At 38.4% G+C, this 25,821-nt stretch overlaps 1 protein-coding gene across 1 annotated transcript in view; it reads left to right on the top strand.

Annotated features, from left to right (window-relative positions):
• LOC132135835 (coiled-coil domain-containing protein 60-like) overlaps positions 1-22,350 on the top strand; it is a 33,068-nt gene extending 10,718 nt beyond the window's left edge. The window contains exons 3-14 of the mRNA XM_059547205.1: positions 3,959-4,029; positions 5,842-6,015; positions 7,127-7,252; positions 10,880-10,984; positions 13,962-14,052; positions 15,102-15,330; positions 17,791-17,878; positions 17,994-18,077; positions 19,149-19,286; positions 19,770-19,931; positions 20,160-20,349; positions 22,010-22,350. Of these exons, the coding sequence (XP_059403188.1) occupies positions 3,959-4,029; positions 5,842-6,015; positions 7,127-7,252; positions 10,880-10,984; positions 13,962-14,052; positions 15,102-15,330; positions 17,791-17,878; positions 17,994-18,077; positions 19,149-19,286; positions 19,770-19,931; positions 20,160-20,349; positions 22,010-22,117 (1,566 nt within the window). The 3' untranslated portion in view covers positions 22,118-22,350. The remainder of the gene's footprint in view (positions 1-3,958; positions 4,030-5,841; positions 6,016-7,126; positions 7,253-10,879; positions 10,985-13,961; positions 14,053-15,101; positions 15,331-17,790; positions 17,879-17,993; positions 18,078-19,148; positions 19,287-19,769; positions 19,932-20,159; positions 20,350-22,009) is intronic.
• The last annotated feature ends 3,471 nt before the right edge of the window (positions 22,351-25,821 follow it).

Genomic DNA, 25,821 nt, shown 5'->3' with positions numbered 1-25,821 from the left:
CGCCAGCCCAGAGCCACAGCACAAGATGGCCGCCAGCCCAGCGCCACAGCACAAGATGGCCGACTCAACGCCTGAGTCTCCAGACAAGGTATCACCGGTTCGCCAACATAGAGGGCGGAGGAGGAGGAGACAGGCGTCTACCGTTCCTCAAGGCCCAGAGGACGTTCCCGAGGCGGTGCCCGATGCTGTTCCGGAGACCGAGGCGGTGCCCGATGCTGTTCCGGAGGCCGAGGCGGTGCCCGATGCCGAGGCGGTGCCCGATGCCGAGGCGGTGCCCGATGACGAGGCGGTGCCCGATGACGAGGCGGTGCCCGATGACGAGGCGGTGCCCGATGACGAGGCGGTGCCCGATGCCGAGGCGGTGCCCGATGACGAGGCGGTGCCCGATGCCGAGGCGGTGCCCGATGACGAGGCGGTGCCCGATGCTGTTCCGGAGACCGAGGCGGTGCCCGATGCTGTTCCGGAGACCGAGGCGGTGCCCGATGCTGTTCCGGAGACCGAGGCGGTGCCCGATGCTGTTCCGGAGACCGAGGCGGTGCCCGATGCTGTTCCGGAGACCGAGGCGGTGCCCGATGCTGTTCCGGAGGCCGAGGCGGTGCCCGAAGCCGAGGCGGTGGCCGATGCTGTTCCGGAGGCCGAGGCGGTGCCCGATGCCGAGGCGGTGCCCGATGCTGTTCCGGAGGCCGAGGCGGTGCCCGATGCCGAGGCGATGCCCGATGCCGAGGCGATGCCCGATGCTGTTCCGGAGGCCGAGGCGGTGCCCGATGCCGAGGCGGTGCCCGATGCTGTTCCGGAGGCCGAGGCGGTGCCCGATGCTGTTCCGGAGGCCGAGGCGGTGCCCGATGCCGAGGCGGTGCCCGATGCCGAGGCGGTGCCCGATGCCGAGGCGGTGCCCGATACTGTTCCGGAGGCCGAGGCGGTGCCCGATGCCGAGGCGGTGCCCGATGCTGTTCCGGAGGCCGAGGCGGTGCCCGATGCTGTTCCGGAGGCCGAGGCGGTGCCTGAGGCCGAGGCGGTGCCCGAGGCGGTGCCCGATGCTGAGGCGGTGCCCGATGCTGAGGCGGTGCCCGATGCTGAGGCGGTGCCCGATGCTGAGGCGGTGCCCGATGCCGTTCCGGAGGCCGAGGCGGTGCCCGAGGCCGATGCTGTTCCGGAGGGCGATGCGGTTCCGGAGGGCGAGGCGGTGCCCGATGCCGTTCCGGAGGGCGAGGCGGTGCCCGATGCCGTTCCGGAGGCCGAGGCGGTGCCCGATGCCGTTCCGGAGGCCGAGGCGGTGCCCGATGCCGTTCCGGAGGCCGAGGCGGTGCCCGATGCCGTTCCGGAGGCCGAGGCGGTGCCCGATGCCGTTCCGGAGGCCGAGGCGGTGCCCGATGCCGTTCCCGAGGCCGAGGCGGTGCCCGATGCCGTTCCCGATTCGGTGCCCAAGACCGGTCTAGAGTCAGGGCTAGTTCCTGTTGACCGTCCAGAGTCAGGTCCCAGTGGACTCTCCAGAGTCAGGGCCAGTCACTGATGACCTTCCAGAGTCAGGGCGGGTCACCGTTGGACGTTCAGAGTCAAGTCAAGTCACTGGGTGGGCTGCTGCTCGGGCCTGTTGGACTCCGGCATCGACCACAGGGGGGTGGTGGTCATCCGCTCCGCCCTGGGGGACTCTGGCGTCGACCACGAGGACGTGGTGGTCCTCCGCTCCGCCCTGGGGGGCTTCCGCTCTGACCACGAGGACATGGTGGTCCTCTGCTCCGCCCTGGGGGGCTTCCGTTCTGACCACACGGACGTGGTGGTCTTCCATTCCGCCCTGGGGGGCGTCCGCTCTGACCACGAGGACGTGGTGGTCTTCTGCTCCGCCCTGGGGGGCTTCTGCTCTGACCACACGGACATGGTGGTCTTCTGCTCCGCCCTGGGGGGCGCTTGCCCTGACTACACGGTTGTGGTGGTCTTCTGCCCCGCCCTGGAGGACTCTGGCCTCGACCACAAGGACGTGGTGGTCTTCTGCCCCGCCCTGGGGGGCTTCATGTTGTTTTTTGTCTGTTGTTTTTGTATTTACTCCTGTCCCTGTTCCTCTCTGTAGTCTGGCCCTCCATCCCTCCCCCTGAACCTCCTCCAGTCCTCCTCCCTCCTGGTCTTCCTGTTTTGTGGTTACTTTCTGGTGCCTGTTTCCAATGTCTTTCTTTTCTGGCCCTCCATCCCTCCCCCTGAGCCTCCACCTGTCCGCCTCCCTCCTGGTCTGTTTTGTGTCTGTCGTGGAGCGTCTGGGAGCCGCTCCGTAGAGGGGGGGTTCTGTCACAGTGTCTGGGTTGTGTCCCTGGGTTTCCACTAGATGTCCTCCTTTCTCACGGTGTCTGTCACCTTATCACTTCCTGTCTCCTTATTTGGTCACCTTCCTCCTTGTTTAGGTAATTGATTGTTCCCCACCTGTCTCCTGTTTCCCCATCATCCTTTTGGGTATTTATACCCGGTCTGTCTGAGTCTGTGTCACGGAGTCCTTGTGTATGTTTCATGCTTTCCCTAGTCTTGCCCTTGCCGTGTGTTATTGTCTGTTTTCATGTTGTTTGGATATTCTGGTTTTGACCCTGCCTGGACTGTTTATGCTTTTTGGATTGCCCCTAAATAAACCGCATACCTGCATTTGGATCTCTCCCGTGTTTCTTGTATCACCGTACGTGACACTTACAAGTTAATGTCTTAAACTGCCGATCTTGTTACTGTGCTAATTGATAGTGTTTTCACTATAGTTTGGATATTAATATCCGGCGCAGATTTGATGTTAAACGGCTCGTTCAGTGAATCGCAGGGCGTCTCAGTGATCAGCCGTGAAACAGTGATTCCTTTCAAATTACCTTTAAAATCTTAAATGATTCCCTTTGATCTAAATTGACCTGTTTCCCTTACACTAGCTAAGTATGTGATTGTACTTACCTTATTTGATAAATATTTCACCAGCTGTGGACAAAGGCGTGATCTGCGTGCAGCTTCCTTTGAGCTGTTGATAGAATCAACGTTTAAACGCTGATGAAAGCGTTAAGAATTGTGTGAAACAGTGCTGCTGATGTTCGCGCAGTAGTGCGGGCTCTTTAAATTTGCGCGCTTTTGTGAAGACGTATGTCATGTATGTTACAACAGCAACTAGGCATATGTAGCTTTTGGTTCAGATGAGCAGGAAAATATTTGTCCAAATCTATGCATATTGTAGCCAACGCAATTTTTATTTTTTGTTAAATAAACAAAATCATGGGTAAATAAAACACATTAGTATCATTATTTTTAATTTGAGTATCGATAGTTTAGATACTCGCATCATTATTGATATTTCGATACTTCAGGATCCATACGCCCATCCCTTTCTCGTGAATGCGCATATAAGTTAGAGGAAGTTAGAGATTATGTTTATAATGTTTAAACGTTAAATGTGTATATTTTTCTTACAAAAACGCACCAATTCGCTTCAAGGGGTCTTTATTAACCCCCTGGAGCCAAGCGGAGCACTTTTTTAAATTATATTTTATGATGGACTGGCGCAGTTTATTAATCTACTGAATATCACCCATTCATTGCCATTATAAAGATTGGAACTCCAGTTGTCCAATAACTCCAAAAGTCATATAGGCCTACACCTAGGATGGCTTGATAGTGAATTATGGGTTGGAATTATAGGGTAATTTTAATCTTTGTATGAACTATCCCTTGAATTAAATTTTGAAATGTATTAAAATAGAAAACCGTTATTTAAAAGTGTAAGAAATGTTGATTTTTATTTTTTTAATTATTAATTAATTTATTTTTTTAATATTGTCCTCTATTTTAGAACAATGGCTTGGCCACAAAAGTCCATTATAGGCTAATCCCTATGCCAAGCCCTGTTTATAGATGTTTACAAAACCTTCTGAAAAAATATGTTCTGAAAAAATATGTCCTTTGGTTCATTTTCATTCTCATTGTTTTTTTTGTTTTTTTTTTTCATAAGTTGGTACCAAAGTGGCCCTGGTCGTGGAAGAGAGAGGACACGGTTCTTCGAAAACACTTATGCCGAACAAGGTTAGGGTTCATACTGTGAACTAATTATTGTTTATGTCTGCATCAATATGCTATTGCAGTATTGCCTACTGCATGAAATATGAATATGTATGTTTTCATAAAATATGATAATGCTTTTTAGATCTGTTTAATGACTTTACAAATCCCAAAACAGCATACATACAGTATTTCACGTTTCACCCAAAAAACTGAAAATTACTTTTGGCATTCCAAACCTGTATGCCTTCATTTGTTCTATAGAACACAAAAGAAGATATTTTTAGTTCCCATTGATTCCACTGTATGGACGAAAAACACTAAGACATTTCTCAAAGTATCTTCTTTTATGTTCCACAGAATAAAGAAATTCATACAGGTTTAGAATGGCATGAGGGTGAGAAAATCATGACAGAATTTTCTGGGGGCAGGGGCTGGTTTAAGTGAACTATCCCTTGTCATGCTTTGAAATAGATTTGTCTTGTAAGAAATTATTTAAATAGACCAGAAGACTGGGGTTAGTTGTCACATCTTTAATGCACTGATCAGGCAATCAAAAAAAAAAAAAAACCTGTCAGAATCTTTTAAATTGCACAAGAGAGCTCAACAGTCTACCGAAAATGGAATTCTGAAGTCATAACTCTAGTACTGGCATTTCAGTATAATGTTAGAGTTAATTTTTCTGGAAGTTCTCCCTACAGACACCAGCACAGCTCTGAATAAAACTAAAGCACAATAAGAAATCTGTGGCCTGGTTTCATAGACCGGGTTTAGACTAAGCCAGGATCAGGCCATAGTTCAATTAGGACATTTAAGTCATTTTTAGAAACATGTCTTAGAAAAAAACATTACTGGTGTGCATCGTGAGGAAAAACAAGGGCACTGACATATTTTAAGATCAATCAGTGTAAGTTTCTTACAATTGAAACAGCTCAGACTTACATTTTCTAGTCTAGTCTGGGACTAGGCTTAAGCCTCGTCTGTGAAACCGGGGGTATATGTAAGAAGTAATTTAAATGATAAACTGTGTGTTTTTGCAGCAAACCTATTATTATCTGTTCTTCCTCTCCACCCCACTTGCACCGCCTGCATCTTGCCCAGCGGCTATGGTTTCAACCTGGCAGGCATCACCGATGGCATTTTGTTTGTGAGGGAATTTAACACAGTTGCACCACAGGCAAGAGAGCTGTATCTGTCTCTCACCCTCTTCCTCCCCTTCTCTTTCTGCGCATCACAAAATGGTTGACATTTATGACAGACAAAACCGTAGCCAAGCGTGCTGAAATATTCATACTCATTGTCATGAAGACTGGCATTTTTGAAAAGAAAAATGTGATTATTATGGCCGCCTTCAATGAGTTGAAACACAGTCGCAAGAGGATAAGGTCATCGCTCTGTGTATATCAAAAGCTTCTTGTTCAATATTTCTTCAGTTATTTCAGTTATCTTTACTTTTGGCCTTGATGAAATATGAAGCTGATATACTATTTTTTGTAGGCCAACCAAGAAACGAACTGGTTCCCTCTACAAAAACCCAACACGATTTTTCCACTGACTTTTGGATTATTGCAAAAAAGGAGCTCTGTGACTAACAAAAGTGTGTGATTCTTACATTTTCTTCAATCTCCACAAATGAAGACAACATTTATTAATTTTAAATGAAGTAAAAAAACAAAACAAGGGAATATTGCTGATGTTTTTTATGTTATAGAATAAAACAGGGTAATTAATATTAACAATGAAAATTTTAAAGTGAATGTGTTATAAATGTTCAGTGATTGTGATCTCTTATTTGTTGCATTCTAAATATCTAAATATAGTTTAATGTCTCTACAGGCAGCACATTCTTGCAGTGAAGCAGGGTCGTAGCTACTTTCACCTCCTCCAGAAGGAGGAACAGGAAGCGCAGGAGGAACAGCGGAGAGAAAGACAGAAGATAGAGGAGTTGAGACGTTCCAAACTACGACCTCCCACTCTCTCCAATTCAGATGAGGACAGTGATTCTGAGAGGTTAGACGATGACAAAAATGATATGTTCACTATCTAGCTCTTTTTTTTGCAAATGTAATGCTTATATGCAGGCTGAATTTGTGGAAAAATGGGCTGATAAAATTCACATTTACACATTTGGCAGACACTTTTATCCAAAGCAATTTATATTCCATTTAAGTTATATATTTATCAGTCCTTGCTTTCTCTGGGGAACAAACACGACCTTGGTGTTGCTAGTGCCATGCTCAGTCAAAATAATTCATTAATTCTCTGGGCATCATATACTTGAAACTGTGTGTTTTTTCATTTATTTATGTATTTATTATTATTATTATTTTTTTTTTTTATCATTGATTACATTTGATATGGTATTGTTATAATTTCTTCACAACAATCAAATACACAAAGGAAAAATGTGCAACTTTTTTAAATGTGCAAATGAATAATAAAAACTGTCTAATTCACCCTAATTACCATTGTAATTACCCACAGTTTCATAACTGCCATAGATATCAGCTCAAGTTGTGTTTGATAACATGCATTTGACAGGGTTTCTGCTAGTCTTAAAAAGGTCTTAATTTTTCATTCCGCAAATGAAGGCTTTAAAAAGTTATTCAATTGTAGCAGAAAGTCTTACATCCATAAAGTCATGGCATTAAATGCTGCATGCACTGTAAAAAAAATTGTCTTGTTTTACAGTACAAATAACTAAACATTGTTAAATCAAGATACATTTACTTAAGATGCAACATGAAGATAGCTGAACTGTTGTTTTCGGATCATTGAAAAATAAGTGAGTTTATATTTAAAACGAGAATAAATATCTGCGAGTGAGGTAAACAAATAGTTATCCCTTTGAATTAAGTTCTAAGTCCACTTATCTCATATCATCTTCTTTATCAAGTAATATGCCTTGACTTAGGAATGTTCTTTTTTTTTTTTTTTTGCACTGTAAAACTAAAATACTGAGGAAGAATCTAACTTTTTTTGCAGTATTCATCACTAGCTACAGTAAATGTTAAGTCCATGTTCTAGGGGTTGGGAGTGCTAAACATTGGAGTGTTCGACTTGAATACATATACCATTTTTCCAGTAACACCAACTAAACCAAACACGGATGTTTTGTCAGTTGGTGTGATGTTGTGGCAACATCCTCACCAGGTTGGAAACCCAACAGGAGGAAAATGAGGGCTGCTCGCCCATTTACCCCCATCCACAGATCATTGATCTCAACACCTCCTCATCTACTACCAGGGTAAGACCGCTCAGCCCTTTCTTGTGCTCTATTTTGTTGTTTACAGAAATCCATATTTTGATTTAGCATTTTTTCATAATTTGACATAATTTGGTTTCTCTAAATGTCTCACGGGTCACTTTACTCTTGGTTCAGAATAAGATGCTTGAGTGCCACACATTCTGCCATAATTCAACAATCTGTTTACATGTGATTAAAGCATTCCTGATAACTTCTCAGTGTCACTTTTTCATGGATGATTGGAATACTGACATCTCATCAAATAAACTCACACATTTTTTTCTGACATTAAAATTTAGTTCACACAGACATAAAACTGCATTAAACAAAATGGAAAAACAAGAAAATAATGTTTTTCTCTGCTGGAATTAGCCGCAGCAATCTGTGAGAGTTTTCACTATGAGGGTCTCAGCTTCCAGAAAAACAAAATTCATTCAACCATCAGTCTCGCCCAGCAGGATAGAGCGATTACCCTCTGACTAGAAGGATCTAATGCAGCAAAATGAAAAGAAAAAATAAACATGGCTCATTTACAGTGTCTCATGATGGAATGGAATGTCATGCTGGAGTCAAAGTACATCTTCGATGCATCATTACTCCTTTGATAACCTATTTGCATTTTCTTCTTGCACATTTTTGGTTTTGTTGGGGATTATACTGTAGTTACCTCTCAATGTGTAGGCTAATATGTTTGATGTTTTGTTATCTAATGCAATTACATTGATATATTCTTTAAATGTATCCAAAAGTTCACAGATATGTTTTGGAGGGCACTGTACTAAACATACACACTTCTGAGATGTATCTGTGATGCATTGCATATGGAAGTATTTCTCAGGCAGGTTATTTTGATATGAAAACACCACCATTAAAAAGTTAGGGGTAATTTTTTAATTTATAATTTTTATAGACATTTTTACTGCTAAATGAAAATTATAAACAAAATATTTCAAATAAATGCTGTTCTGAACATTCTATTCATCATGGACTCCTGAAAAAAAACATATTAATGTCTATTTAATGCCTTTCAGTGGTTAAACAGTAAAACAGTTATGAAACACAAAACAGTTCATTTACCTTGGATGTCTATATCTTGGAAGATATATCATTCATGAAAAATACCCTTTTTATAAGTACACACATACAGGTGCTGCTCAATAAATTAGAATGTCATGGAAAAGTTTATTTCAGTAATTTAACTCAAATTGTGAAACTCATGTATTAAATTAAATGCACACAGACTTAAGTAGTTTAAGTCTTTGGTTCTTTTAATTGTGATGATTTTGGCTCACATTCAAAAAATAGAATACTTCATAAAACCAATTTTAAAAAAAATTTAGTGAATTGTTGGGATTCTGGAAAGTATGTTCATTTACTGTACGTGAACTAAATACTTGGTAGGGGCTCCTTTTGCTTTAATTACTTGCTTTTTATTACCCTTTGTGGGAAGTCGTGGCCTAATGGTTAGAGAGTCGGACTCGCAATCGAAGGGTTGTGAGTTCAAGTCTTGGGCTGGCAGGAATTGTGGGTGGGGGGAGTGCATGTGCAGTGCTCTCTCCACCCTCAATACCATGACTTAGGTGCCCTTGAGCAAGGCATCGAACCCCCAACTGCTCGCCGGGCGCCTCAGCATAAATGGCTGCCCACTGCTCCGGGTGTGTGTGTTCACTGCTCTGTGTGTGTGCACTTTGGATGGGTTAAATGCAGAGCACAAATTCTGAGTATGGGTCACCATACTTGGCTGAATGTCATGTCACTTTCACTTTCAATTCGGTGTGGCATGGAGGTGATCAGTTTGTGGCACTGCTGAGGTGGTATGGAAGCTGAGGTTTCTTTGACAGTGGCCTTCAGCTCATCTGCATTGTTTGGTCTCTTGTTTCTCATTTTCCTCTTGACAGTAGCCCATAGATTTTCTCTGGGGTTCAGGTCTGGTGAGTTTGCTGGCCAGTCTAGCACACCAACACCATGGTCAACTTTTGGTGCTTTTGGCAGTGTGGGCAGGTGCCAAATCCTGCTGGAAAATGAAATCAGCATCTTCAAAAAGCTGGTCAGCAGAAAGAAGCATGATTTGCTCCAAGATTTCTTTGTAAACGGGTGCAGTGACTTTGGTTTTCAAAAAACACAATGGACCAACACCGGCAGATGACATTGCACCCCAAAAAAACACAGACTGTGCTTGGATACAGCACTCTGTGAACAGCCAGCTTATTGGCAATGTATTCATGTGACTTACGCTCCTTATGAAGGGTGTCAATGATTGTCAGAGACCATTTTCAAGGATCAGGAAAACTTTGCAGGTGTTTTGAGTTGATTAGCTGATTGGCATATAATATTCTAATTTGCTGAGATAGTGGGTTTTTGTTAAATGTGAGCCAAAATCATCACAATTAAAACAACCAAAGACTTAGACTACTTCAGTCTGTGTGCATTGAATTTATTAAATACATGAGTTTCACAATTTGAGTTGAATTACTGAAATAAATGAACTTTTCCTCAACATTCTAATTTATTGAGAAGCACCTGTAGTTTAACATTTTGGTACAAATGTACTTTCATTATACAGCTTGCCTTTGTATTAATACTCTCAGTATGGTTGTATTTTGTTCTCTTATTTATCCAACAGCTATTATCGTAAAATTACTGTTTTGGGCATTTTGAATGAAGATCTTATTATTGACAACTTCTCTAAGTGTGTTGTGACCTCTGCTTGAATGTGATTTATAGAAATCCTGTTCCATTACCTGTGTCATGTAAGCCAGACATTTAACCCATGTATCAAATTGTGGCTAACTAGGTGGCGTGATATCAGGAAGCTTGTTGTCCACCAACAGTGAGTAGGTGGATGTCTTTCATTGGAGGTCTGATTAAACACCTTAACCTTGATATTTGAACAGAAAGCAGAGAGCAAAGCGATGGCTCTACTTCACGTTAAAAAGAAAGTAAGAGGAATTAATTTAGACATGGAGATGGCCTTGGGATGTTAGTTTGTAACAAATGAGCCAAAGCACAGTCAGGCTAACTTTCTCTCTCTCTCTCTCTCTCTCTCTCTCTCTCTCTCTCTCTGTTAATTTTTTTCCAACAGATTTTTTTTTTCATCTTTAAATAGGAAATTAAACACTGAATCTGTTAACAATGGATTTGATTCTCACACTCTTTACTGACAATACCCCCAACTTTGACTACTTGTGTCACACACAGGAGACACAAAAAAAAAAAAAAGTCCTCACAAAAGCAACTGACTCTGAGAGAAGCATCATTTTATTTTTTATAAAATGAATTGCTGGATGAAAGATTAGTTAGACAGCCTCAAAAGCAAAGTTCTGCTGCTATTTTGCTGTCAAGAGGGCTTTCAAGCCATATCAAGCTTTTGATTCTGTATTTGATGTGATTCGTACATCGTGTTGTTGTTTTTTAATTATGAAAAGAAAGCTGTCAGGTTCTCTGTGGAATAGCAAGTTTTAGGGCTTCTGCTGTACATACAGGATTTCAAAGCTGAACATTGTTGTTGACACAAGGTTACATGTTGTGCCCTGCAGGAGAATTACATTGGCATACTGGGGGTGTTTTTCCCCCACTTTATAAATATGATTTGCAAGATGTATTTGTTATCTTTTTTTTTTTTCCTAGTGAGTGTTTATATCGTCAGTTGTGCTGTCTGAATTGGCTGCTGGAGGCACTGACTTTAGAACGTTCTGGAAGAGTCGGACCTGTTATTTTCTGTTGGGATGTCAGGTGAGTGAAAAATAAAACCTAACAGAGTTTGAGTTTTAGGACAGTCACTCTTCAAGCTCATCTCCATCCCCATCATTGTAGATGTACACTACCATTCAAAAGAATGGGGTCAGTAAGACTTTTAAGGTAAAAAATATGGTAAAAACAGCAATATTGTAAAATAATATCACAATTTAAAATAGCTTTGTATTTGAATTTATTTTATCATATAATGTATTCCTCTGATGGCAATGCTAAATTTTCAGCAGCCGTGTCACATGATCCTTCAGAAATTATTTGAAAAATGATGATTTGTTGCTGAAAAATAATTTCTTATCATTGTTCTCCTAAATATTTATTTATTTATCTAGTTATTTTTATGAAAAATGTGAAACATTTTGAGGATCCTTTGATGGATAGAAAGTTCAAAAGAACAGTTTTTATTTGAAATAGAAATCTTTTGTAACATTATAAATGTGTTTACTGCCACTATTGATCAATTTAATGCATGATTAAACACAAAGGAATTAATTATCCATTTATCATCTCAACAACAGATCAGAATGTTTTTTTGCCATTAGAATTAAATAAGAATTATCTCCAATTATTTAGCCACTGAACAAAAATTCATGCAGTATTCATTTCAGCACTACGGTTCATTAAGATGGAAAGGTGGTTCTTGGAAACAGAAAGGTGGTTCTTGGACTGGCAAGTCTAGGGTGTTGGAGTTAGGAATTGGCCTGGATCTGTGCCTTGGCGCCCCCAAGCATTGATCTAGGATCTGGTCTTGAGTTCAGCTATGAAACAGGAGTCTCTCTTAATAGCTTAAAGGTAAATTGTGAAGCACGACAGTTACTATAGTTCTGATTCCAAAAATAAATTATGAACTTTGTATTTTATTTGTCAGAACTCTTGCTCTCGTTCAGTTGGTTGAATTCCAACTGACTTTGAGAATTCAGTGCAGAATAGAAGCTGATATGCTTTGCATGTAAAAGCAGCAAATATATGTTTGAGCTTGTGGACACAAAATATTTTGGTCTCTAGGTGAGATTCAAATAAATACATTTTATCACAATAAAATATCAAAAGGCATAATGTGATTTATTTTGGGGTTCAAATGCAGTTGTTCTATTCAGACATTCTGTTTTTAGTTAGTTGGTTTGTTGTTTAGCAGCCACAGCATCTTCCAGAATCCTTGCATGCTGGTTCAGTTTAATTGGTTTTATTTGCATGTAAATCTTGCGAACATGTCTGTTTATACATAACATTTAGTTTAATGCCTGAGAAATATAACACAAAATATACATCTTTGTTAAACAGACATTAAAGCTGGCAGGTCTCTATATAACATATTGCAGTGTGTAAATAGTGTGTGTGGACTGAACCACACTAGTGCAGGCAACCAGACTGTGTCCCCTGAAGTCATGACCTAATTAGATTTGCACCATGTTTTTAACCTTCATTTTTTAAATTTCAAATGATATTTGAGGATACAAGCACTTTTGACCTAGTCTAATATTTTATGCATTTTGGAAGATTAAAGTAGATATTCAAAAGATTCATATGGATATTTCAGAGTCTGGCAGCCACAGGTTATGATATTTTCTCTCTTTCTATCTCTCTCTCTCTCTCTCTATATATATATATATATATATATATATATATATATATATACACACACGGGTTATTATACACCACAGTTTTTTTATTCAGCATTTTATTCAGCAAGGATACATTAATATCATTAAAAGTGACAGTTACATACATGATTTTTTTGTTCTAAAATAATATCCAGCAGCACAACTGCTTTTAACCTTGACAATAATAAATGGTGAACACCAAATCAGCATATTAGAATGATTTCTGAAGGATAAAAAAATTAGGAAATCTTACCGACCCCAAACTTTTGAATGGTACTGAACGTTAAAATATATAGCTGCCTGTAACAATGTTCGTAGATTGGGAAGGAGGCAGGAAACGGCAAATATTTAAACACAAAACTTTAATAAACAAATTAACAAATTACAAAATGAAAGTAAAAGGAGCAGCCCCTCATGGTCGACTGCCGCATAAAACATAATAAAACAACAAAATGAAATACAGGCCATGTCCTCTCTCATCTTGCACTGTCGTCGCTTCTTCTTTTAGTCCCTCTTCGCTCACTCATCATCATTTACTCCACCAGCCTCGCTCCACTCCCATGGTTCTCGGCCATGCCCCTCCCCACTCGTCACACTGCCTTTATACTTTAAGATAAATATTTTAGGGTTCAGTTGCTAAGGTAGTCTTTGTGGGTGAAAATCGTAAGTTTTTCCCTCAACAAACATAGGTATTATTCATCTCTGTAACAAGCTATGCGCCAAAGTTTAATACTTGGGTTCAGGGGTTTGTTCAAATCACTAATAGTGATGCTTCAGCAATCACCACTAATGAGATCCTACAGGAACAGCAACTGGAAAAACAAGAATCAGAGCTAATTGAGAAATGATGAAACCATCGTATATAGGTGGTGTTAAATAGAGAGATACAGGGGGAAAGAGAGACCAGGGAATTTAATCCTTCATTTTCCTGGAGCTACAGGTTGGTGCTAGTGATGGACGGAGAGAGCGAGGTCAAAACAAATGGAAAAAGAGGGAGAGAGATTGTAAGAAGCATCTCCCAGAGCCTGGAGGGGCTTCCACCATCCCAGAATCCAATTTCCAATAAAGTGAAGCTTTATGGGAAAACGGTACAGCACGGCAGAGAGCAGATATTACAAAAAATAATGAAACTTTATCAACCGCCGTTAAGACCCAAGCCAGGAGGAGAGAGAGAGAGCTTGAGATGTGCGCACTTGTTTTGCTCCATCCTTCTATTTCTTTCTGTCCTTTCAAGGTGACATATACAATTTTGATAATATTCCAGGCTTGGCAAGCACATTATGAAGAGATCATGTGAATAATTAAAATGTCAGGAAATTCTCTATGTCTCTTTATCTGTCTCTCTCTGTATCTTTCAGGGAGCCTGGAACAAGCAGAACCACAATAAAGAGGCTGAATAAAGAAAAGGCAATAGAGGCCAAGTGGGAGCAGTTTATTGCCCCGCCGAAGGTTTTCTCCTCCAAATCGTCTCTTTCACACTGGAATGTTTGTGTTTCTGTGGCTCTGCTGGAGCTCTGCGAAGCGATGTGTTCTCCTTAAGCATGCCACTGGGGTTTAGACAAGTGTGCAACATTAGCTGCTTTCTGGAAGACACAGTAAATAAGCAAAGGGATAATTACGCCGTCTGTAGAAAGAAACTTGTTCAAACACCCATTTTGCATGTGGGGTGGCTTTATGGCTAAAGATCTGCGCAAGCAACCAAGTGGTGAGCTATGAGTTATCACTGTTGTGGCCTTGGTCAAGACAATTAGGGTGTTTGCAATGGTATACTACTATGCTGCATTGCATACACTCTATAGAGCAAAAATAGAGTGTGAAAGAATTCAGAACAGTAGGATTCTACATTCTTGTCACGAAACCTTATTATCTCAGAAATAAAAAGTTATTTTGCATTTGTCATCTAATTATAATTGTTGAAATTTGTCTCAACTTTTGTAATTCAAATCAAATAAGTGAAGTTGAAATTATTACAATTGGTTTTTTTTTGTAACATGCTATTCCAAACATAGCCTTTATCATGTTTCTCCAGTTATAAGGTGGGTTGCTTTGGATAAATGATTAATTTATATGAGCATATACAATACACATTTAGAGCATCATTTCTTTTTCATAATTTCATAATACATTTTCACAGATTTCTTTCTTTTTGGGTGTTTTTGTATGAATCTCTTGAAACCTGCCAAGAACACATCCAGGTCATGTTCCACCTTAAAATCAAAAGAAAGAAATAGCCAAATTAGAAATTAAAAAATTAAATAAGAAATAAAGAATATACATATATATATATATATATATATATATATATATATATATATATATATATATATATATATATATATATATATATATATATATATATACTGTATATCCATCATTTCCCAGATTTTTTGATTATGCTGAAAATGTCTTTACTTTCTTCAAGAAAAATTTGAATTTGATTTTGGGTTTAAATGTAAACTCGACATGTTTTCATGAGATTCACTTTTTTTCCTCTCCAGCAGACACGGCATCTCACATCCAGGCCATTACATGTTTCTTCAGGGAGACATGAGACCTGGAGGACCTCCACTCTCAGTGTGGTTTGTTCCTCAGTAACAGGGTCATCAGTGGGCAGCTTGCAGTCTTTGGCTCCGGCTCCAGATCACACCTGTGATGAGCCTATTTACACCAAGGGCATCGAGACTCTGAGTGTGCGAGAATCCGATTCTGATCCTTCATCGTCAGAATGTAGGTCACAATGGTTAACCTTTAACTTCTGTCTGATTTACATGAGTTATTTATAACTCCCTAATTTTTTTAGTGGTTTAGGCATGCACGAAGATGAAACAGTTTGACAGACAGTTTTATAGGAATATTTGAGATGTTTTCAAAATCACTTCTGGGACTGCAATCTATGGTATGCTGTTGACTGCTGCAGACAATTTCAACTCGTCCAACAGTTTGTAGAAACCTATAATGGAAATCGTTCTACCATTAAAAAACCTGCATTTTTAAATTATTATAATATTTCACACAAAGTTCTTTTTTATATAGGTATAAAATGCATTTACACACATTTTTGCTTTGTTTTTTCACGACAAGTCAGGATTTTTTTTTTTTTTTTTTTTTTTGTGGCAGAACACAGCTGCTGTGAAACTGATACAGATAAACACACTTATGGATTCACAGCCTGAGTGACTTTTGCTGGTGTCTGGTTCTAGATGAGTGGAGCACAAAACGAGTGTTATCTGTTTCCCATCTCACTGCCAGATGAACTGTCACTTGCCTTGCTCACACAATCACATGTAGCACATTGTCATGGCAACTGTGCATGCCATCATCATCATTATCATCATGCACTTCAGTGCTGTGCTGTTTGGCTCTCAGGACAAAACAAGACAAAAAAATAATCCATCAGATTTGGATTCATGGTTAGATAAAGACACTTTCACAAATGCTCTTTGCTCAGAATTAGAGTTTCTTTTCTGTCCCTCTTGAAATCTAATTTTGGAAAAAAACTAGTTTGTGAATGGAAAACTTTCCTTTCTGTCACGTCAATAAGTCTTTGAAGAATCCTTCCCTGGGTTGTAAAATGCACGTATCCGCTGTGCTGTTTTCTACTCCTGGGCCGTTTGGGCCCATCGTGTGACAGGGGCCTAATGCACACTAGGTGTCCTGCATTTTTGCCTGAAGATAATAAGCTCAAATACTCTAGACCATGCAGAGCAGATCAGAGAGAAGAACTGAGTGCTGATGAAAGCTTGGGAGCTCAGTGATACTTCCTTTGTTTTCACACAGTCATTACGGTTTATTTCATTTCCTATAAAAGAAATCAAAGGCCTATTAAAGCCTCTTTCGGTCATGCCAATTATTCGAGCAAGGGACTAATCCAAACGATTTAAGAGTGAAATCCAAAAGCTGAATTCTGAAGATATACCCCTTATTGGAATTGTATTGTTGCCAGTTTAATTGGTTTTGGGATAAACCTGCTGTATGAGAATGTATTTGAGAGGAATCAGCATGAACATTCATTATTTATTATGTAAGCTTATATAGATGTGATTTATCTTCCAATTTAATAACTCTATGTATTTATAATACATAGTAAATCCAGAGGATTGAAAATGACATTGTTATAGTTTGTATTTATGAGGCATGAAACCAGCCAATTTATTCAAGGGTTCTGTCTTTTTTCATCTGTGTCTCCAACAGCATACTAGTTTGTTTTATGTAATGAAAACTTCATTTGTGCTACCGATTTATGTTTTGTCTCAGTTAATGAAGTGTTGTATTTGAGGGAGATGATATTTTCATAGTGATAAATCTGTTTGAATTGTTATTAGATAAATATACGGACTGAATGTTAATTTCTGCTGTTAGCTTGTGTTTCTTTGGATTTCAGTGTGTGAAATATCTATCGACCAGCAGAGGGCGCACTTGGATCATGCACACAGCCATGCTACTCGTAGTTAGAGAAATATGATGAACATTAAGATATTGCATTTCTATTGCCCTTTTTCCGTTTCATTTTGGGTTGACTTTAAAATAGACATAAAAAAATTAAATCAATAAAAATTAATAAAACCCTTCATTTAGAACCATATGACATTTGTTTTCGAAACCCCATATTTTTCTGATTAACAAAATTACATTATAAATCTTTTAATTGTTTTAGCAAATTTTTACATTCATAAGGCAAAAATAACTCATAAGAAACCATCATATATTACCTTTTGTAACACTGATCTTAATACAAACCCTTTCTAATATGAGATCACAAAACAAGCTTATAAAAACAATAAACATTCTAAAGCTTTTCAAAATGTATGTAACTCCCAAATATTATATAGAATCTTCTTTCTTTTTTATTATATATTTATGTTCATTTTATTTATTTATTTATTTTTTGTTGCTGTTGTTGTTGTTATTCTGTTTTACACGCTTTAATCCGTTATTGCTTTGAAAAATGAAGGAGATATATATATATATATATATATATATATATATATATATATATATATATATATATATATATATATATATTGAATATTAAAAAGGTTAGTGAACAAGAGTTTCTTAAATTAAAGGATAAATATCAGAGCATACAATGAAACTGGGCTACTTATTATATACTGCCATGACTGGAATTGTATTGCCTCATTGTAAAACTTGCATAAATTGTGCTTATATTTGTTTATGTTTTTTTAGATCTCCAGAAGTTTCTTGAAGAAGTGTACCAGAGTGTTCTTAAAACCTGCTGTAATTCTGATAAACAACTCAAGTCCACTCCAGACAGGTAAACTAGCACAGGAGACAACTACTATTATAAGTAAATCATTATTATAATATTATTGTGTATATATATATATATATATATATATATATATATATTTGTCTGCATTATGTTAAAGTGATATGTCAGTCAAAGTCCAACCTGAGAGCGAGACACAGCAAAACACAACCGGAGAGAAGACGGAGTCTCAAAGAGTGAAGAGGTGTGTCTACTGTTCCCAGAAATTCCCAGGTTATGAATTACTAAAATGATCAGGTTATTTTGGGCCATTTGTTAAAGAGCTTGAAAACCAGGCCTTTATGCTCACTAAGGCTGCATTTATTTGATCAAAAATACAGTAAAAGTGGCATACTGTGATATATTTTTACAATTTAATTGCAGTGATTTCTATTTTAATATATCTTAAAGTTGTTGTTTTTTTTTGTTTTTTCTGTGATGGCAAAAGCTGATTGTTCAGCAGTTTTCAGTGTCACATTATGACGATCAGAAATCATTCTAATAAGCTGCTCATTAAATATTTCTTATTATCAATGATGAAAACAACTCTGAATACAAGAACAGCATTGAAAATAAATACGTCTTTACTGTCACTTTTGATCAATGTAATGCACCCTTGCTGAATAAAAGTATTCATTTTACTGATCCAAACATTTAAACAGAATGGTAACTTAATACAGAAAAAAAACATTACACTGTAAGAAGTTTCATTTTTCACCTTAAGTAGCTATAACATGATGACACTACTGTAAATCTGAAGACAAAATAGAAAAAAATGACGTTATTATTTATAAATAATCAAGAAAATGTTTTGTCCATAAAAAGAACAGTGACATGAATGTTTTGCACATAGAAGTGTAGCTGCGGACCTAGGCAGATACAGTTATATATGAACCTTTCTTCTACTTTTAATATTGCTTATTCATTGCAAACAATGTATTGCTTTGTGACATATCAAGCACTAGTACAGCTGTAGGCCTTTTGCATTGACCTTTATTTTCATAAACTCCACCTATGATAATAAAGCTATAAATGACAGTTTGTGGAAAGTAAACAGCATGGATCAGTTTCCTTCCTCATCTCCTCAAGCTGTTGTGCAAAAGTGTACAGACAGGGTGTAGTCCCACGGCTCCATAGATTTACTGTTCAATCCTCATGTTGTCTTACCCTCTGATGCACCACTGTACATCTCTCACATGTGTACTGCCCATGTAAAGGCATCTTTGTTGTGTACATAAACTGAAATAACTATTATATTTCTTTCTCATTTTACTAGTTCCCCTGCCAGAACCTCTGCCACTAACCGACTCATTCACAGTAAGGAAGCCATATTGGGTGTGAAAAAGGCATCTTTTGTGGACATAGCAGAAGAGTTAACACTTAATTTATCTGATGCTCTAAATTGCTGTGCCAAGTGAGTTCTTTTTTCCACCAAGGAATCTTTTTTATGATAGTTTTTTTTAACCATATAACAGACTTTTATACAGTTCTTCAACTAAACACACTTTACTTTTATTAACTGAGGAAGAGGGGCAATTCGTCTTATATACTGCTAATGATACATTTTTACACTAAAATGTTGAAATGTTTAGATTTTAAAATGTAATAATTCATATGGATTATCAGATTTTAATATTGAAGATCTGAGATAAGGGTAAAACTTTAAAATCTGTATATACTGTAAAAACATTTGAAGAGTAGCAAAAATAAATAATGAAGGTATGGAAAATAGTTTTAAAGTAAAAATGTAAAAAAATCTGAAGAAAAAAGCCTGAAAATTCTGCAGTAAGTAGAAAAAATTCAACAAAAATATCAACAAAACAAAGAAAACTGTTACAGTATCTCAGTCATAGTAATGTGATGCATGTAAATATCTCCTCTTTTAAACTCTTTCTAGGAAGAGATGGGATTTTGGGGTCCAGAGATACGGGTCTCTTTGTAATATGCTATCCCGTGGACGAACCTGTTCTGCTGTGACCTCCAAAACCTCTGTGGTCTCTCCAGCAGTGCCAGACTCAAACATCCCAAACAGCACTGAGGATCAATACAGCACTCAGTGGTGCGTGTGTGTTCAGTGAATGTCTAATGGTCTGCGTCACTTCCAATCCTCCAGGGAACCCGGATGCAAAGCCACTTATGTGCTGCATGTGTGTGTTTGGCAAATATTAACGTTAATGACCCTACAGGATGCTCGCAGGTGCAAGAGTGTGTGTATGCATTCAACATTGCTGTTTACAGTAACATTACACTAACACAGTCCTTGTGTGTTTCTTTGTGTCTGCTGAAGGCTCTCAGCATTGCTCAGTAATCTGGCTGCCGTCAAACACTCAGACGGGAGGGTGGCACGTTTGTTAGAGAAGCTGAGTCGATTTACAGAAGGCCACACACTGCAGCTTCACCCACACAACTTCTTGAAGATCTTAAACTCCCTCCAGCCGTGGGAGCTCTGCTGTCCTGATCTGTGTGTGGCTATAGAGGTACAAGACAACCAACTCTGAGCACTTTTATATGTGATTATGCTACAGTCTGCTGCACTCAACAGTTCAGTCAAGACAATGGCTACAACATACAGTATCTGGGCCATCTGCATCCTGTAGTGGCCCAAAGAAAATATTTGTAGATAAAAGACACTCTTAAAAATGCACCAGTGTTATTGCATTTCATAACAAAGTATCAAAATAAATGGATTTTTAAAAAAATGTATATATATATATTCATCAAGGTTTATAGTCAAGACATTAAAAATGTAACAATAATTGCTGTTCTCTGAACTTTTTATTCATCAAAGGATCCTGAAAAAATGGTTTCCACAAAAAAAAAAATATTAAGCAGCACAACAAAATAGGTGTCTGCATAATATCACACTTAATATTTTTACTCACACTATATTGGGTACGAGACAATTTTGAAAGAAATTAATATTTTTATTCAGCAAGCATGCATTAAATTCACCAAAAGGGACAGTAAAGAGTTTTACAAAATGTATATTTCTAAAAAATGCTGAAAAAATGTAGAATTATTCTGAATATATATCTGGGTTTCCAGAACAATTATTAAGCAGCACAATTGCTTTTAACATCGACAATATAAGAAATGTTACTTGAGCACCAAATCAGCATGTTAGAATGATTTCTGATTTCTAATGGCTGCTAAAAAATGGAAATAATATTTCACAATATTACAGTATTTACTGAATTCTTTAAATAACATAAAAAATCATACTGACCTCAAATGCAGGTAGAAATATAATTCAAGAACATGCATATAATGGTTTAAGTAGAAAATATAATGTTATTGTTCTTTATATAGCTCTGCATTTAATGTAAAATGACTATTATTAACAGGGGCACCGGACAAGGGGTAATAGTGGAACAGAGTAACATGGGCCCAAGGCGAGGCCCCCCCCCCCCCCCCCCCCCACTCCCACCAATGAATGTGATCTTGCAATTGCGTTCTTGCACATACTGAGATTTATTTAGATTACATATATCTATGTATACATATACCCCTGAACCATAACCCCCCCCCCCCAAAAAAAACCCCATGGCACCTTATGGGCGATCTTGGGCTTTGTTGTAAATAGTTAATTACACAAAATGTTGAATAAATAAAGAATCACAAAAAAAAAGGATAAAAACATCAAATAATTTTATGTGGTGTTATCATCAGCTTGCTTCAGAAGTATAAAGCCGTTTATTTATCAAAAGTTTATTCACCCTCTTGTAATTTCAAACCCAAATGCTGTTATTTTTTTCTATGTTATATTTATGTATTTCATATTTATGTAACCACTCAGTTCAGCTAGCACATTGGGGACAGTTGGCTGTGTTGTATTTAATCTACAGCATCATGATGTGTTCTTAATTATTACAATTTTAGATTTCAGGTGTCTCGGCTTTCCTATCTATTTCCTACCTCCTTTAATTGTAACTGCCAAAATTTTGCGGACCCCCTCAAATCAAGTCCAAACAGGACACCGTTAACAACCAGCCATTTGGGCCGTATAATGACAGATTATCCAGTGTGTAATAAGCTATTGTCAGGAACTGGGAGGGTATGGTGCTAGCAGCTGGTAATTATGAGAAGTGGTCTTTTATCTTTCTTCCCGTGTGTCTCTTCTTCTCCCTGTCATTGCAGATAGTGAGGCTGAATGTGGTAAAGATGCCCAAAGCAGAGTACGACTTGTGGTTATACAACAGAGTCAGCCAATCACAGACCACCAGGAGTGCTACACACAACCTGTAATCCATTCTCTCTTTTGCCTTTTTGCAGTTTTTAAAGCTGTGATCTCAGTAATATTTCACACGAAAATCAAGAGTAAAAATAATAAATATTTTAATATAATATTATAATATAGAAATATAAGGTGCACAATGTTTCTTATAGTAAAATACAAGTTTTTATGTAATTATTTAGTTTATTCAGTTAATTTCAACAATTCATTCTATTATTATTAATTTCCTTTTCCTTTTACAAAAATAAAGTGTCTTATTAATTCAATAATAATTGTTAGAGTTGTATTATTAGATATGTTTAATTTAATAAGATGATTCTCAGTACTGTAATGCAGTAATGAATATCACACTGTCTGGACGAGAAAATACTAAAGATAATACAACAAATTCTGCCTTGACGTATGAATATTTCATGGCTTCAGTAATAACTGTAATTGACAGTTTGAGACTTTAGTACGGTGGCCAAGAGAGCTCAACACGCTGCAATTTAAGAAAACACATGCAAATTGAAAAAAACACCAGCAAATAAAAAAATAAAAAACATCTTCATCAGCTTGACAACACAAGTGTTGCAAATCCTCACAACACATGCATATAACGAAACGCGCTGCAAAATCTCACAACACATGCTAATTAAGAAACGCTGCAAATCCTCACAACACATGCAATATAACGAAATGCGCTGCAAATCATCACAACACATGCATATAACGAAACGCGCTGCAAATCCTTCACAACACATGCTAATTAAGAAATGCTGCAAATCCTTTTTTTGTGTTTTTTTGTAAAGAAATCGTGATTGCACGATTCCTTTATCTTTTGGATATTATTATCCAATAATATGGATATAAGTTGCAGCGTGTTGATCTCTCTCGGCCATCGTACTTTTGGCATTACAGTGATGAGAATGTTTGAGAACACAGTCGTTTTAGACAGTTCTGGGAGGCAATTATACAGAAATACTTTAATGACAGACTTTGGCTCAGGCTCTGCAGAACAACGAAAACAACATTTGAGATGCAGTGCAATGAGATCTCTCCGCTGGTTAGTCAAGTTATCCCGTCCCATCGCGCAAAATGTAACATTAATTTTTTAATGCGCATAGAGGAATTTATTCAGCAAATGCATTTCCATTTCCCATTATTCGCATTAACTATTTTTCAAATGATTTAAAAACACCAAGCGCAAAATACTTTTTTGGGTGAATTAAGGGGATTTTCTTTTTGAAATTTGGCATTTCATCATTCATTCCTGATGCATTACTTGAAAATGCACATAAAAACAGGGTGATGGAAACATAGCTGATGTCTTACAAGATTCATTTCACAATATTTCAGTGTTGTTATGCTCGGTTTTCATGTTCTGTCTCTATTCTGTTTGTTTAAAAAGCACATTTGGATAATATCTCAAGGGGTAATAACTTTTCTGAGTCATTCCAGTAAGAGTTATTTTTACTGCCACTACTGAACCAAACCTTTCAGTCACCCATGGCAGACACCCATCTGTTTCTTCTATCAGCTGGCCAAGTTGGCCAAGCAATTTATATTGCTTGGCCAACACAAATAGCACAAATCCATCTCTAGACATTCATCACACTTGGTTCATGTTGCTCATCGGTATCAAATACACAGTCATCATGTTGTGTGAGACCAAATATTATGACTGTTAAAAAAAAGTATAATATGTATTTTGTTTCATTCTTTCTGGCATTAAAGACACTATTTGACAAATAAACCATGTTCGATAAACGCGTCACTCTAATGATATCATGACCTGTGCGTGTGCCCTTTAAAATCAGCAGGGTTTTAAATATAAAGCAGAATTTCTAATTCACCATTATAAGCTGTCCTGTTTTCCCCCCTATTGGGAGAACTCTGGGGTCAAAGTTCACCTAAGGGGTTGATGGGTAAAGGGAGGGGAAGTGTGCTGTTATCCAGACATTTCTAGAATGCCTCAGCATCTGTGTCTGGGACACATCTCCGCCTCTTTCAGGATTATGGGATTTCTGTGGATTGCATTATACTTTTCCTCCTTACAAACACATTAGCTGTTGCATCATCTTTGTTGTACTAAAGGGATGCAGCAATTTAGCCGCATTAGTTACATGTTTCTGCCAGGCATTTAAAGAGAAATGTTAGATTTGAGAGGTATGAGAGGAGACTGAAGGTTGCCCATTTGGAATATTATTTATTGAATTTGTTTCCAAATGAACCAGGTTGAGCAACATAAGAGAGTGAGTGTGTGCGTGTGTGCGTGTGTGCGTGTGTGCGTGTGTGCGTGTGTGTGTGTGTGTGTGTGTGTGTGTGTGTGTGTGTGTGTGTGTGTGTGTGTGTGTGCACATGTGGGCATGTGTCTGCTCGGTTGTTTGTCTGCATGAGTGTGCCGAGAATCGAAGCCTGTCCTAGCGCTTCACTGCAGTCTCGTTTCTTTTAAAGGAAAATTCAATATTTACTCTTCAGTTACCAGCAGCCCCCTCCAGATATACAAAGGATGGAAAGTTGACCTGACATGACCTTCAGTCACATGATATAATGAACTTTAAACCTTGAAATTCTTATTCATTTATACAAAAATAAAAAGAAAATCTAAAAAGAAACATGGTCTAATTACATATACATTTCTAAACTATTTCAAATAAATGCTTTTGAGTTTTCTATTCATCAATGAATTTTAAAAGTAAGAAATGGTTCTTGAGTGCCAAATCAGTAAAAATATTCAGCTTTGTCATCACATAAGCTGTTTTGGTACTTCAACCTAAACTCAATGAAAAGAGAAATTACTTGGCAACCATCTAAAAAAAAAAAAAAAAAAAAAAAAAAATATATATATATAAGTAATCTGATTACATAACTCGCGTTACTTGTAATGCATTACCCCCAACACCTGTGTGTGTGCCTACTTAACCATATTTTGGGGACAAATTTTTACCTAAAACCGGCGCTCGGGGAGCAGTTGGGGGTTCGGTGCCTTGCTCAAGGGCACCTCAGTCGTGGTACTGAGGGTGGAGAGAGTGATGTACATTCACTCCCCCAACGACAATCCCTGATTGGCCGATACTCGAACTCACAACCTTTGGATTACGAGTCCAAATCTCTAACCATTAGGCCATGTCTTCCCCATAAAACTGGTATTTGTAATTTGTAAAAATGGTATAAAAATAAAGAAAACAAAGTTTTTTTTTTTTTTTTGTTTTTTTTTAAATGCAAAAAGTTTTCTGTAAGGGGTATGTTTAGGTGTAATGTTGGTGTAGGGTGATAAAATATACAGTTTGAACAATATAAAAACCATTACACCTATGGAATGTTCCCATTTAGATAGCTAAGTAAACGTGTGTGTGTGTGTGTGTGTGTGTGTGTGTGTGTGTGTGTGTGTGTGTGTGTGTGTGTGTGTGTGTGTGTGTGTGTGTGTGCGTGCGTGTGCGCGTGTGCGCGTGCGTGCGTGCGTGCGTGCGTGTGTGTGTGTGTGTGTGTGTGTGTGTGTGTGTTTGGACATTCTCATTACTGTAATAAAACTTTAAAATATTTTTTTATTTAGTACCATTTAAAGTCATGTTAAATAATATGAACCCACATTTGTAACTTAACCTTAAATGTTTTAGGAATCCATACGTTATTGGAAAAGCCTGTCATGTAACATTCCTGCAAAAGTCGTTATGACACAGTGAGTGTGTATTGTGTACACTGTGATAGCTTGAACTTTCTGATGGTGTGTAGT

This window comes from Carassius carassius, chromosome 4, assembly GCF_963082965.1.
Source record: "Carassius carassius chromosome 4, fCarCar2.1, whole genome shotgun sequence".
In the NCBI taxonomy this organism is placed as follows: Eukaryota; Metazoa; Chordata; class Actinopteri; order Cypriniformes; family Cyprinidae; genus Carassius; species Carassius carassius.
The sequence above is the reverse complement of the archived record's forward strand: the minus strand, read 5'-3'. Positions and strand labels throughout refer to the sequence as shown.